At 38.9% G+C, this 15,705-nt stretch overlaps 1 protein-coding gene across 1 annotated transcript; it reads right to left on the reverse strand.

Annotated features, from left to right (window-relative positions):
* Positions 1-242: 242 nt before the first annotated feature.
* Positions 243-14,894, reverse strand: LOC132612684 (TATA-binding protein-associated factor BTAF1-like). The gene is made up of 3 exons (XM_060326795.1): positions 14,385-14,894; positions 14,084-14,303; positions 243-246 (listed from the first exon to the last, which is right to left on the reverse strand). The coding sequence occupies exons 1-3, from the start codon at positions 14,569-14,571 to the stop codon at positions 243-245; spliced, it is 411 nt and encodes a 136-aa protein (XP_060182778.1). The 5' UTR covers positions 14,572-14,894.
* Between the last annotated feature and the right edge of the window lie 811 nt (positions 14,895-15,705).

A 15,705-nucleotide genomic window follows, 5' to 3' on the forward strand; every position in this document is an offset into this window, starting at 1 on the left:
CGAATGAGACTTCAAGTGCTATTGAAAGTGGAATACAATGTATGATGCCCGAGAAGGGGTGTTGTAGAATGAATGGTATGTTGAATGATAATGATGTTCTTGAGAAAGGAGAAAGGGATACCACAGGGAGAGGATATTAGAGAAATTAGAAAAGGAGCTAAGTCTGCAAGAAACGTAAATCATGAAGGATCTCAAGGAAGTAGTGGCACACAGTTTTCTACCGGAGGGCATCAAGACCCACTCTATCTGCAGTTAAAGATTGAAAGGGAAAATAAACAGGAAAGTTTAACAAGTACAGTTTGAGTTGGATATGAGGTAAGTTCATCATTTTTATACTGTTGTTGAAATTGGTAGCCCTGTGTGGCTATGCTATGATATGATATGATATATATGTTTACATGTTGGCCTTGTAAGGCATTGTTGGTATTTCCTGCGTGCAGGTTTTTGGGATAGTAAGAAATACAGAGGAAACTCTGTCAAATTTTTCCTAGAAATAGAAGGAGAATAAGATATAAGTTCGTAATATGTCTGGAAAAGTCATGTCAACAGGAATGGTAAGATTTGACTAAGTTACGAGTACGGCTGACTTTGAGAAATATGATTTGATTTCCTATTCAGATGAACACCTTGAGTGGGTGACAGTTCAGATACATCCGAATGTGTGTTAGAAACAAGGGATTAAGTTAAGTTCAGAATAGAGTGATTAGTGGAAGAAGAAATCAGCTAAAGCTGTAAGAGAGCAAACTACAGAAGAATAGCCTTTAAGAGTTGTCAAAAGAGGTTTTCCTAAGATTTACAAGTGTGAGCAGAGTTAAGTCGTTAAGATGGAGTATGTCAGTTATGAATATAGTAGCAACCAGTTCATGTAAGTAACTTTAGTTCTTTGTCCCCATGAGAAATTGCTCAGATGTGAGTAAAAAAAAAAAAAGGTAAGTGTTGTAGAGTACGAAGGAATTGCAGAAGGTAAGGAATGCTAATTGGATCCCATCAAAAGAGAAGAATTTGTAAGTATAAGATGTTAGCCTTGGTCTAAGGGGGAGATGCATAAATCACCAGTAAGTCCAGCGAGATAATTGAAGACCCGAATGGTTATTATGAGATATGAAGAACCTTAGTTCAGTTAAGTTGGCATAATGAGATAGTCTTCATAAGGAATATGCCTCGTCTTAGAGGAAACCTGAATTGAGTAGAATGATCATCGAACGAATATTATCAAGTTCAATTACTATCGATTAGGCGATCACAGAAAATCTATAAGATCATGCCCAGTTATGTGTCAAAAGGGTAGTGCCATTGCACAAGACTCTAACCCTTAAGGTGCTAGTCATAGACTTAGCGCACAACAGTACTATGAGTATTTTAGGAAGTATCAAAAATCAAGTATGGGAAGTATGGTTCATGATTTAGGCAGACAAGATAACTAAGGTGAAAGAAGTTCACTGCTTATCCAAGATAGAAATCTGACTTTCAGACTCTTAAGTAGGTGGAGTTATTGCCCAGAACATGGCATTCCTGCTTAGTCATCGAAGTTAGAGAGAAGCAGTTTGGTGATTCCTACTTACTGCAGATGAAAGAGGAGATTCACGAACAGAAAGCCTTAGCTTTTGAACAAGGGGGAGATAATGGTACCTTGAGATATCGAGGCAGATTACGCGTTCTAGATGTAGATGGGCTTAAAGAGCGAATCATGTCAGAAGCTCACAACTCTAGGTATTCCATCCACCCAGGTTCCACTAAGATGTACCATGATCTTAAGGATATTTATTGGTGGAATGATACGAAGAAGAATGTGGCAGAGTTCGTAGCTGAGTGTCAGAATTGTCAGCAAGTGTAAGCCGAACACCAGAAGCCTGGTGGCTTGGTTCAGGATAATGATATTTCTGTCTGGAAACGGAAAATGATCAATATGGGCTTTGTATCAGGTCTACCTCATTCAGCTAGGAGGTATGATTTAATTTGGGTGATTGTGGACAGACTTACGAAGTCAGCGCACTTCTTGCCAGTTAAGACCACATATTGAACATAAGATTATGCCAAGTCATGTGTTAATGAAATTGTTGGATTGTATGGGACCCTAGAGTCCATTATTTTAGATTATGGTGCTCAGTTCACACCGAACTTCAAAAACATCCTTTCAGAAAGGATTGGGTACAGAGGTGAACCATAGCACAACTTTTCATCCTCAGATAAATGGTCAGACAGATACGCTATTCAGATCTCATGTTATGATATTCATGTTAGTTCAATACTCAGATATTTATGTCAACTTAGTACTCAGATATCAGTCCAGTACTCACGTATTCATGCCATTCCAGTATTCAGCTAATCCAGTATTCAGTCAGCTCAGTATTCAGCTAATCCAGTATTCAGTCAGCTCAGTATTCAACTAATCCAGTATTTAATTAGCTCAGTATTCAGTCAGCCCAGTCTTCAGTCAGGACAATAGACATTCAGTTTAGTATCTCAGCAGTTTAGTAATCTTGTATTCATTCAGTTCAGTAACCATGTGTCCTTTATTTCAATGGTAATTGGGATGACCACCTGTCTCTTATGGAGTTTGCAAAAAAAAAAAAAAAAAAAAAAAAAGGGGAGAAGAAGATTATCATGCTAGTATTGGTATGGCACCATTTGAAACCCTTTTTGAGCAAAGGTGTAGATCACCAATTGGTTGGTTCGAAGTTGGTAAAGCAGAGTTGCTAGGACCAGATTTTAGTTTATCAGGATATGGAGAAAGTCAAGTTAATACAGGAGCGTTGAAACGGCTCAGAGTCACCAGAAGTCATATACAGATGTAAGGCGAAGGGAACTTAGAATTTTCAGTTGATGATTAGGTGTTCCTTAAAGTCTCACCTATGAAGGGTGTTATGAGATTTGGCAAGAAAGGGAAGCTCAATCCCAGATATATTGGACCTTACAGAATTCTACGAAAGGTCGGACTAGTAGCTTATGAACTTGAGTTGCCACAAGATTTGGCTGTTGTACAGTGTTTTATGTATCCATGTTGAGGAAGTGTATAGGAGACCCATCGTTGGTTGTTCTTGCTAATGCTATAACAGTTAAGTATGACCTCACCTATGAGGAGATCCCCATAGCCATTCTTGACCGTCAAGTTCGCAAGTTGAGAACTAAGGAAATAGCATCAGTGAAAGTCCTGTGGGGGAGTCAGAAAGTTGAGGAAGCTACATGGGAAACCGAGAAGGATGTGAAATCCATGTACCCGTACTTGTTTCAGCCCGCAGAAGATATTTATGATGAAGCACCAGTATTTTGAGGTATGTAAGCTTTCTTTTCATGCTTTTGGTCGGGTGTGGCCAATTGATAGTGCTATTGTGATGTAGCCCTGTGAGGCAATGATATTATGGGTTGTTGTGACAGGTTGGTAGTGCCATATTACAGGGGAAACTCTGGCAAAATTTTTGTAGAATCCCGAATGTTTAACATTCGAGGACGAATTCTCCAAAAAAAAAAAAAGGGGGAAGAATGTTACACCTTGGAAATTTCCCCGTTAGCGTACTGTGAATAGACCCCCGAAGGGTATTACGTGTACGACATGTTGACGAGTAAGAAGTAATGACTCTAAATGAGATTTCAAAGACATTTGTGGTAGGAGACGAAAGTTGTTAAGGAAAACAAGGTATATGTTGTATGTCGGGCAAGAATCACGAGTATCGGATTAATGATGGCTCAATGACATTTTGGAGAAGAGTTATAATGTCCCTTATGTATTCATGCCTCACGTTTCACGTTCAAGTTCATGTATTCGCTATTCATGTCTCATGTTTAGGCACTGACGTTTTCATAAAACTATGTCATGTCAGTTTTCATGCCCCATGTCATGTTATGTCTCATGTTTCACGCTCATGTCATGTATCCATCGCTCATGTTTCATGTCTCAAGCTCTAGTATCCATGTTTCCATGTAATCATCCATTCAGTTCTTATGTTCCATGATCATGCCCCCACGTAACCATGTCAAGCTCTTATATTTTATGTCGTCTTTCATTCATGTTCATGTATTCAAGCCATGTCCAGCCATATCCTTAACCATGACCCATCATTCAAGGACGAATGATCCCAAGGGGGAGATATTGTAACACCCCGTACTTTTAATGAAAGTTTTGACCACGATCCTAGACTTAGAACATCAGATAAAGAATGTGGGAATTGAAATTTTTCCGTTAAGTTGTGATATGGTGGTTTACGCCCATGAACAGTGGTCGTATTTCAATTTACGACCATGAACAGTGCCCGTAAACTGAAACCAAGAATTTCTGAACATTCTGGAATTTGACATTTTGAGGTCATATGGTTAAATACGGACCGTATTTCACTTTACGGCCCGTATTTCAAAACGTGTTTGGAATTTGGGAAAACTTCCTTGATGAAAGTTGTAGAGCATTGAAATACCTTTCCAACGGTATCTTACGGGGGTCAAACGGACATCTGTGCAAAGAGTTATGGCCATTTTACTAAAGAGAGACAGTGCAGTCCATATGGCAGAATACGGACCGTATTGCAGTTTACGGCCCGTAAACTTGAAATACGGCCAGCACAGTGCTGGACGTAAACTGCATTTTCCAAAACATTATATGTTCGTTTATATCAGTTCAAGTCATTATTTTTCATTCCCTCAAACCCTAGAACGACCTCCTACTCTCCTCCAACATCAAGAACACCAAGGTAAGTCCATTCCAATTATTCCAACTCAATTCTAACATATATCCTTGTAATCTAAACAAGAAATAATCATTCCTAATCTAGGGTTTTCAAGAAAACCCATCTCAAGATTCAAGAATCAAGATTTAGGAAATCTTTTTCAAAATCCAAGTCTTTAATTCAAGTTTTGGAGCAACTAAGGTATGTAGAACTTCCATCCACATGAGGGAATCTCTATGTTCTTCCCCATGCTTCGTTTCCTTGATATCCATGAAGTTCAAATCTTAGGGCACTAAATCCAACATATTGGTAGCCCGTATTTAAGTATTTATGTACATGAATTTTGTATCTATATTCGTTGTTGTATTCCTAATCTTCCATTACGGTTATTAGGAATCCTAGCTGAATTCATAAATCATGAATTCTTCCTCATGTGTTCTCATTATGTTCATATGAAACTTAATGATTTTAGTTTGCAAGTTACAAGCGTGTTTCCAAGTCAATTACAAATATATGATTATGAACTATTGTTATTACTCATGCATCAAAAACATGTTTTGCAAGACGATGACAAGTTATCTTATGAAACTATATTTACAAGTTATGATTTATGAAAACCATGTACAAGCAAGTTATGATTTATGAAAACCATGTACAAGCAAGTTACGATTTATGAAAACCATGTACAAGCAAGTTATGATTTATGAAAACCATGTACAAGCAAGTTATGATTCATGAAAACCATGTACAAGCAAGTTATGATTCATGAAAACCATGTACAAGCAAGTTATGATCATGAATACTATGTACAAGCAAGTTACGATTCATGATATACCATGGGCAGCAAGTGCCACTATTTTACATGTTCATGTTTTGGGAGTTGCATTAATTACCGAGGAGGGCTTCAGATAGCCTGAAACTACGTAGCCACCGTAGGATGAGGATCGCTCCACCCATGTCCCGGACGATCTCTCATAATGACTGGATCCTTTCATATTTTATTAAATCTCATGTTCCCTGGCAAGGACTGAGTGTTCTACTGGCGGGACGCAAGCACCAGACCATGGATCGGTTATAAGTTATTGCTCTCCCTAATTATGATATTTTTACCATGTTTTATATGTATATGTATGCACTCATGTTCATGTCCAAGTTTTTCAGTTTCAGCTCTTATCATGTTTTTCCATATCCCATGTTGTTTCTTTCGGTTGCTTTACATACCAGTACATTCAATGTGCTGACGTCCCATTTTATTGCTCGGGGGCCTGCATTTCACGATGCAGGTACTGATATACAGGACGACACATCTGCTCCGTAGGACAACATTCGTATCAGCTTATTGGTGAGCCCCATCTCATTCGGGGTTTAGTCAACTTTTGTTTTATGATTAATTATGCATCTAAAGGTATGCTGGGGGCCTTGTTCCAGTAAGTATGTTTTCCAGTTAGACTCATGATAGAGGTTTCATAGACTAGACAAGTCAGTTATGTCATGTCAGACATTTGGAGTCGTATAGCCATTTTGGCTCACTCATGCTTAAACAAGTATTTTATTAAGTATTATGACTTACCATGTTTTTATAAAGGCTCATTATGCATTCACGTTATATTCCGCATATGTTATGTATCATGATGATTCAGCAAGCCATGTGGTTCGCTCGGTCACATGCAGTCAGGCACCGAGTGCCGTGTTACGTCCAGGCCATGGTTCGGGGGACAAAGAGCTTGAGGTCAATTGGTAAGAGGCGCTCCTTCGGGGGACAAAGAGCTTGAGGTCACGGGTTCGAAGTGCTGCAGCACGCAGCGAACTGGTGTGATTTCCTGCCTACAATAATGCAGTGTACATGAGCAAGTCATGGAGGGCAACCCGCAGCATGCATGGGTTACACCTGCGGATCCTCAAACACAAGTCGCCTTTTTTGTAAGGACCCCACCGCCTGGGTCGCCCAGGACCGGTGAGTAGACCCCTTGCGGGCCCCCTCCATGACATGCATGCTTGACATACTCAGGTATTGTATGGACAGAAAATCACACCAGTTGAGCTGCAGCTCAATTGGTGAGAGTCGTCTCCTTTGGGAGAACAAAAGGCTTGAGGTCACGGGTTCGAAGCTCTGTAGGGCGCAGCGAACTGGTGTGATTTCCTGTCCATACAATACCTGCGTATGTCAAGCATGCATGTCATAGAGGGGGCCCGCAAGGGGTCTACTCACCGGTCCTGGGCGACCCAGGCGGTGGGGTCCTTACAGTTATGATTTATGAAAACCATGTACAAGCAAGTTATGATTTATGAAAATCATGTACAAGTAAGTTATGATTCATGAAAACCATGTACAAGCAAGTTATGATCATGAATACCATGTACAAGCAAGTTACGATTCATGATATACCATGGGCAGCAAGTGCCACTATTTTCATGTTCATGTTTTGGGAGTTGCATTAATTACCGAGGAGGGCTTCAGATAGCCTGAAACTACGTAGCCACCGTAGGATGAGGATCGCTCCACCCATGTCCCGGACGATCTCTCATAATGACTGGATCCTTTCATATTTTATTAAATCTCATGTTCCCTGGCAAGGACTGAGTGTTCTGCTGGCGGGACGCAAGCACCAGACCATGGATCGGTTATAAGTTATTGCTCTCCCTACTTGATATTTTTACCATGTTTTATATATATATGTATGCACTCATGTTCATGTCCAGGTTTTCAGTTTCAGTTCTTATCATGTTATTCCATGTCCCATGTTATTTCTTTCAGTTGTTTTACATACCAGTACATTCAATGTGCTGACGTCCCCTTTTTATTGCCCGGGGGCCTGCATTTCACGATGCAGGTACTGATATACAGGACGACACATCTGCTCAGTAAGACAGCATTCGTATCAGCTTATTGGTGAGCCCCATCTCATTCGGGGTTTAGTCAACTTTTGTTTTATGCTTAGTTATGCATCTGAAGGTACGCTGGGGGCCTTGTCCCAGTAAGTATGTTTTCCAGTCAGACTCATGATAGAGGTTTCATAGACTAGACAAGTCAGTTATGTCATGTCAGAAATTTGGAGTCGTATAGCCATTTTGGCTCACTCATGTTTAAACAAGTATTTTATTAAGTATTATGACTTACCATGTTTTATAAAGGCTCATCATGCATTCACGTTATATTCCGCTTATGTTATGTATCATGATGATTCAGCAAGCCATGTGGTTCGCTCGGTCACATGCAGTCAGGCACCGAGTGCCGTGTTACGTCCAGGCCATGGTTCGGGGTGTGACAAAGCTTGGTATCAGAGCCTAGGTTCAAGTGTCTTAGGGAGTCTATGAAACCGTGTCCAGTGGGGTCACTTTTATATGTGTGTGCGCGCCACACATATAAACAGTTGACCACCAAGACATTCAGGATTGTCTCATTTCTTTCTACTCTAGATCGTGCCATGAAGCTTAGAGCAATAAGAAACTTCTCTTCCTCTCGAATTACATACGTTTCGAATGCGCAGGAGATGAACAGAAAACTCAAGGTCCAAGTAAGGATGTTTACCCATAGGGGGTACAATTGTGCAGTACTTACTGGTAACGAATGAGACTTCAAGTGCTATTGAAAGTGGAATACAATGTAAGTTGCCCGAGAAGGGGTGTAGTGGAATGAATGGTATGTTGAATGATAATGATGTTCTTGAGAAAGGGGAATGGAATACAACAGGGAGAGGATATCAGAGAAATTAGAAAAGGAGCTAAGTCAACAGGAAAAAGGTAAATCATGGAGGATCTCAAGGAAATGGTGGTAGACAGTTTTCAACCGAAGGTCATCAGGACCCACTCCATCTACAGTTAAAGGTTGAAAGGGAAAACAAATAGGAAAGTGTATTAGGTATAGTTTGAGTTGGACATATGAGGTAAGTTCATCATTTTTATACTGTTGTTGAAATTGGAAACCCTGTGTGGCTATGATATGATATGATATGATATGATATGGTATATATGTATATATGCTGGCCTTGTGAGGCATTGTTGGTATTTCCTGTGTGCAGGTTTTGGGATAGTAAGAAATACAGAGGAAACTCTGCCAAATGTTTCCTAGAAATAGAAGGAGAATAAGATATAAGTTCGTAATATGTCTGGAAAAGCCATGTCAACAGTAATGATAAGATTTGACTAAGTTACGAGTACGGCTGACCTTGATAAATATAATTTGATTTCCTATTCAGATGAACACCTTGAGTGGGTGACAGTCCGGATACATCCGAATGTGTGTTAGAAACCAAGGGCTTAAGTTAATTTCAGAGTTGAGTGATTAGTGGAAGAAGAAATCAGCTAAGCCGTAAAAGAGCAAACTACAGAAGAATAGCCTTTAAGAGTTGTCAAAAAGGGGTTGCCCTAATATTTACAGTGTGAGCAGAGTTAAGTCGTTAAGATGAAGTATGCCAGTTATGAATACAGTAGCAACCCGTTCATGTAAGTAAATTTAGTTTTTCCCCATGAGAAATTGCTCAGATGTGAGTCAAAAAAAAAAAATCGTCAGTGTTGTAGAATACAAAGAAATTACAGAAGATAAGGAATGTTAATTGCAATCCCATCAGAAGAGAAGAATTTATAAGTATAAGATGTTAGCCTTGGTCTAAGGGGGAGATGCATAAATCGCTAGTAAGTCCAGCGAGATAATGGAAGACCTGAATGGTTAGTATGAGATATGAAGAACCTCAGTTAAGTTAAGTTGGTATAATGAGACAGTCTCCATAAGGAATATGCCTCATCTTAGAGGAAACCCGAAGTGAGTAGAATGATCGTCGAACGAATCGTGTCAAGTTCAATTACTATCGATTAGGCGATCACAGAAAAGCTATAAGATCATACCCAGTTATGTGTCATAAGGGTAGTGCCATTGCACAAGACTCTAATCTTTAAGGTGCTCGCAAAAGACTTAGCGTACAACCGTACTATGAGTATTTTAGGAAGAATCTCAAAAAAAAAAAAAAAAAAAAAAAAATCAAGTATGGGAAGTACAACTCATGATTTAGGCAGACAAGAGAACTAAGGTGAAAGAATTTCACTATTTCTCCAAGCTAGGAATTCGACTTTCAAACTCCGAAGTGGGTGGAGTTATTGCTCAGAACATGACTTATTCCTCCTTAGTCATCGAAGTTAGAGAGAAGCAGTTTGGTGATTCCTGCTTGCTGCAGATGAAAGAGGGGATTCACGAATAGAAAGCCTTAGCTTTTGAACAAGGGGGAGATAATGGTACTTTGAGATACCGAGGCAGATTATGCGTTCCAGATGTAGATGGAATCAGAGAGCTAATTATGTCAAAAGCTCACCATTCTAGGTCTACCCCGTTCAGCTAGGAGACATGATTTAATTTCGGTGATTGTGGACAGACTTACGAAGTCAGCGCACTTCTTGCCAGTTAAGACCACAGATTGAACAAGAATATTATACCAAGTCATATGTTAATGAAATTTTCGGATTGTATGGGACCCTAGTGTCCATTATTTCAGATTTTGGTGCTCAGTTCACAGCGAACTTCTGAAAATCCTTTCAGAAAGGATTTGGGTACGGAGGTGAACCTTAGCACAACTTTTCATCCTCAGACAAATGGTCAGACAGATACGCTATTCAGATCTCATGTTATGATATTCATGTTAGTTCAATACTCAGATATTTATGTCAGCTTAGTACTCAGGTATCAGTCCAGTACTCACGTATTCATGCCAGCTCAGTATTCAGCTAATCCAGCATTAAGTTAGCTCAATATTCAGTCAGCAGTCTTCAGTTAGTTTAATAGACATTCAATTTAGTATCTCAGTAGTTTAGTAGTCATGTATTCATTCAGTTCAGTAATCATGTGTCCTTGATTTTAATGGTAATTGGGATGACCACCTGCCTCTTATTGAGTTTACTTACAAAAATAACTACCATGCTAGTATTGGGATGACACTGTTTGAAACCCTTTTTGAGCAAAGGTGTAGATCACCAATTGGTTGGTTCGAAGTTGGTGAAGCAGAGTTGTTAAGATTAGATTTGGTTTACCAGGCTATGGAGAAAGTTAAGTTAATACAGGAGCGTTTGAAAACGGCTCAAAGTCACCAGAAGTCTTACACAGATGTGAGACAAAAGGGACTTAAAATTTTCAGTAGATGATTGGGTGTTCCTTAAAGTCTCACCCATGAAGGGTGTCATGAGATTTGGCAAGAAAGGCAAACTCAACCCCAGATATATTGGACCTTATAGAATTCTGCGAAGGATCATTCTAGTAGCTTATGAACTTGAGTTGCCACGAGATTTAGCTGCTGTACACCCAGTTTTTCATGTATTTATGATGAGGAAGTGTGTAGGAGACCCGTCGTTGGTTGTTCCTACTGATACTAAAACAGTTAAGGATAGTTTGACGTATGAGGAGATCCCCATAGCCATTCTTGACCGTCAGATTCGCAAGTTGAGGACTAAGGAAGTAGCCTCAGTGAAAGTCCTGTGGAAGACTCAGAGGGTTGAGAAAGTTACATAGGAAGCTGAGGAGGATATGAAATCCATGTACCCGCACTTGTTTCAGGCTACAGAAGAGATTTATGATGAAGCACCAAGATTTTGAGGTATGGAAGCTTTCTTTTCATGTTTTTGGTCGTGTGTGGCCAATTTATAATGCTATTGTGATGTAGCCCTGTGAGGCAATGATATTATGGGTTTTTGTGACAGGTTGGTAGTGCCTTATTACAGGGGAAACTCTAGCGAAATTTTTGTAGAATCCCGAATGGTTATCATTCGAGGACGAATGATCCCAAGGGGGAGATATTGTAACACCTCGTAACTTCGGACGAAAGTTTGACTCATAAGATGATAATATAATGGAACCAATATGAGGATTATAGGAAGTGTTTTGAAAACCAATTAAGTCATAAGAAATGTCTTTGGGCAAAGCAAAGTTGAAAACCACTCTACGGAACATGTTTGCAAGAGAGTTTATAGAAGGTCATACTTCCAACGATTATAACCCCATTATTAATTTGGAATTTGGGAAAACATCCTTGATTAAAGTTGTAGTCCTTTGAAATAGCTTTCCAACGGTATATTATGGAGGTCAAACGGACATCTTTGCAAAGAGTTATGCCCGTTTTACTGAAGCCTGTCTTCGCTGGAAAATAGGTGACTTCGACGGGAAGATCGACGTTTCGTCGATCTGATCGACGGTTCGTCGATCTGATCGACGGTTCGTCCTTTGAACCGTCGATTGTGCATTGTTCACTGGAAATTTGACCAATTCGACGGAGCATATCGACGCTCCGTCGATCTGATCGACGGTTCGTCGTTTGAACCGTCGTTTGGTCCGTTAAGTACGTTTTCGGGTCAAAAGTCGGGTTTACGCGTTTTCTTGTTATATTTGGGGTTGGGGTTTATTTCCCCAACACCCCATTCACGAAAATTCTCTCTAAACTCAGAGACAACAAATCCCAAACCTCAAGATCTTCCAAGGTAAGTTTTTATCATGATTCTAAGTTGAATTTAAGTCCCTAATCCCTTTCTAACTTGAGTAAAACTCTTCTAATCCATAGAGTTAGGATTGGAACATTTTTGTTGGATGTGGAAACCCTAGAACCCGAATTCAAGAGGATTGGACTTCAAAAAGGTAATGTTTTTATCCCTAATCATTTATAGTTGTGAATTGATGAATTCTTGGGAGAATAATATTTGGGTTGGATGAAGAGAATTATATGAACTATGCTAGAGTTGTTGAATTGTTGATTTGGGATTGTTGTATTCATATGGGTGATGAAGAATGATGTTAATTACATCTAATTGAGATTTTAGCATTAGCTAGAAGTAAAAGAATGGAGATTGGGTGAAGAAAACACCATTAATGAGGGTTATAGAGCTTCATGCCCACTAAGTGTTTGATAAAATGCTTAGATGAACAAAACATGGATATTGTTGCTAATATAGGATCCCTATGACTTGTATTGCTATAGATTGAAGTTGAAGGGGTTGAAGGACATTGTGATACGCTCAAAAACGGAAAGTTAAGGTATGTAGAACTTCCATCCACATGTGGGAATCTCTACGTTCTTCCCCATGATTCGCTTCGTAAAATATATGAAGTTCAAATCCTAGGGCATTAAACCCAACATATTGGTAGCCCGTAATTATGTATGTATGTACATGAATTTTGTATCTATGTTCGTTATTGTATTCCTAATCTTCCATTACGGATATTAGGAATCTTAGCTAAATCCATGAATCATGAATTCTTCCTCATGTGTTCTCATTATGTTTATATGAAACTTTATGATTTCATCCAGCAAGTTACAAGCATGTTTTCAAGTCAAGTATATATATATGATTATGAACTATTGTTATTACTCATGCATCAAAAACATGTTTTGCAAGACTATGACAAGTTATCTTATGAAACTATATTTACAAGTTATGATTTATGAAAACCATGTACAAGCAAGTTATGATTCATGAAAACCATGTACAAGCAAGTTATGATTCATGAAAACCATGTACAAGCAAGTTATGATCATGAATACTATGTACAAGCAAGTTACGATTCATGATATACCATGGGCAGCAAGTGCCACTATTTTACATGTTCATGTTTTGGGAGTTGCATTAATTACCGAGGAGGGCTTCAGATAGCCTGAAACTACGTAGCCACCGTAGGATGAGGATCGCTCCACCCATGTCCCGGACGATCTCTCATAATGACTGGATCCTTTCATATTTTATTAAATCTCATGTTCCCTGGCAAGGACTGAGTGTTCTGCTGGCGGGACGCAAGCACCAGACCATGGATCGGTTATAAGTTATTGCTCTCCCTACTTGATATTTTTACCATGTTTTATATATATATGTATGCACTCATGTTCATGTCCAGGTTTTCAGTTTCAGTTCTTATCATGTTATTCCATGTCCCATGTTATTTCTTTCAGTTGTTTTACATACCAGTACATTCAATGTGCTGACGTCCCCTTTTTATTGCCCGGGGGCCTGCATTTCACGATGCAGGTACTGATATACAGGACGACACATCTGCTCAGTAAGACAGCATTCGTATCAGCTTATTGGTGAGCCCCATCTCATTCGGGGTTTAGTCAACTTTTGTTTTATGCTTAGTTATGCATCTGAAGGTACGCTGGGGGCCTTGTCCCAGTAAGTATGTTTTCCAGTCAGACTCATGATAGAGGTTTCATAGACTAGACAAGTCAGTTATGTCATGTCAGAAATTTGGAGTCGTATAGCCATTTTGGCTCACTCATGTTTAAACAAGTATTTTATTAAGTATTATGACTTACCATGTTTTATAAAGGCTCATCATGCATTCACGTTATATTCCGCTTATGTTATGTATCATGATGATTCAGCAAGCCATGTGGTTCGCTCGGTCACATGCAGTCAGGCACCGAGTGCCGTGTTACGTCCAGGCCATGGTTCGGGGCGTGACATGCATATTCAGATCAATTGGCCTCTCCCTTTTAACAGTATTGTCGTCTACCCTCAGATCAATTGGCCTCTCCCTTTTGACAGTATTCTTGTCTACCCTCTCTTTTATTTTAATATTTAATGCACTATCACATCTCAAGTCTGGAATAATAACTCCTGCGTTAGCACCTTGATGAGTTAAGATCTCTCTCATAGCCATGACACTGCCATGACGAACCTCCCATACTGAAGAAGAATAAGAAACAAATATCTTAGAAGAAACCCATGAAATGAATTAAGAGCAACAGGATAATAGAAGTTGCTTACAAGGATCAAACATATCAAGGATGAGTTGCTCAACAAAACTCTGAAATGGCCAAATCTTATCTCCATCATACTCTAGACCATCTTTATCAGAGATGTTTTCACCAAGTAGCTGCAAAAAATATATTTCAAGACTCGGAATCTTTGAGGTTGATAATATAGATAAAAATTGATAATTACTAAAGCACATGCTTTTGAATGCAGAAGTATGTGAAATGATATACGCAGATTAATCAAGAATACTAAACCAAAAAAATTTCCTACAAGAAAAACAATAACATAGTGGACGATTTCCATCACCATGAATAAAAGTTTTAGAAAAATAAAGAAGTTTGTTTGAAATTGAGGCATAGTTGATTAATCTATTGAAGAAACACCTTATCAGATCAAGAGGATGAATCGAATTGATCTTTAAGGGTATGATAAAGCCGTATCTATAGTAATCATTAATATTGATTTTTTTTTTTGGATGAAATAATATTGATTGTTAAAAGGGATAAGTTCCTCTTTTTTCATCATACCTTCAATTCTGTAAAACACCCAACTCTCTGTCTGTCAAATTGTTAATGAACGACTCTATTTTAGTCGTACATAGACCATACCTTCAATTCTAAACGACTTGAACAGTTCAAAACTACATTAAACGACCCAATAAACCAGCAAGAAGGGGAATTTTAGACAACTGTGCCACATCTTGCATACATGATCTTGACTGTAAATTAACCAATAACCAACGAATTTACCCCTCAAGCTTTAATGGCAAATTTACAGGGCAGTTATCAAGTTTAATGTCAACTGACCATATCTACAACTCTATACAAACAGTTCAAATTAACCCACTTCTACAGTTTCAAAACTCTCCTAAAAATTCCTAGAATAAGCAGTAGTTCAAATTCACTAGTGGTGCCATATTTTGCATACATGATCTCAAGTTCTCAATAATTATTAGCTAACAAACTACTCAGCCCATGACCTTTAATTACAAATTTACAGGAAAATATAACTCCCAGATTCACTGCACCATACTAGCTTAGGTGGCACTCAAATTTATGGGCTCCACATCAACATCCTCTAGATACGATGCCAGTCCAACTCTAAACAAGTTTATGTCCAGTTTGTCACTTGGTTTACTTTGCAGGCAGGACTCATAAAGCCTAAAACAGACATCCAGATATCAAGTCCTTTTACAACAGCATTGCAAAGCCTGCAAAAGACATAGGGGTAAAGGAAACAGCGGCCTAGGTACCTACAAAGACAACAACTGAACTGCCACACTCACAGAGGCAATTATCTATTTTTTTTTTTTGCATTTTTTAAAGGTGTA

Source organism: Lycium barbarum, chromosome 10 (assembly GCF_019175385.1).
Source record: "Lycium barbarum isolate Lr01 chromosome 10, ASM1917538v2, whole genome shotgun sequence".
NCBI lineage: Eukaryota > Viridiplantae > Streptophyta > Magnoliopsida > Solanales > Solanaceae > Lycium > Lycium barbarum.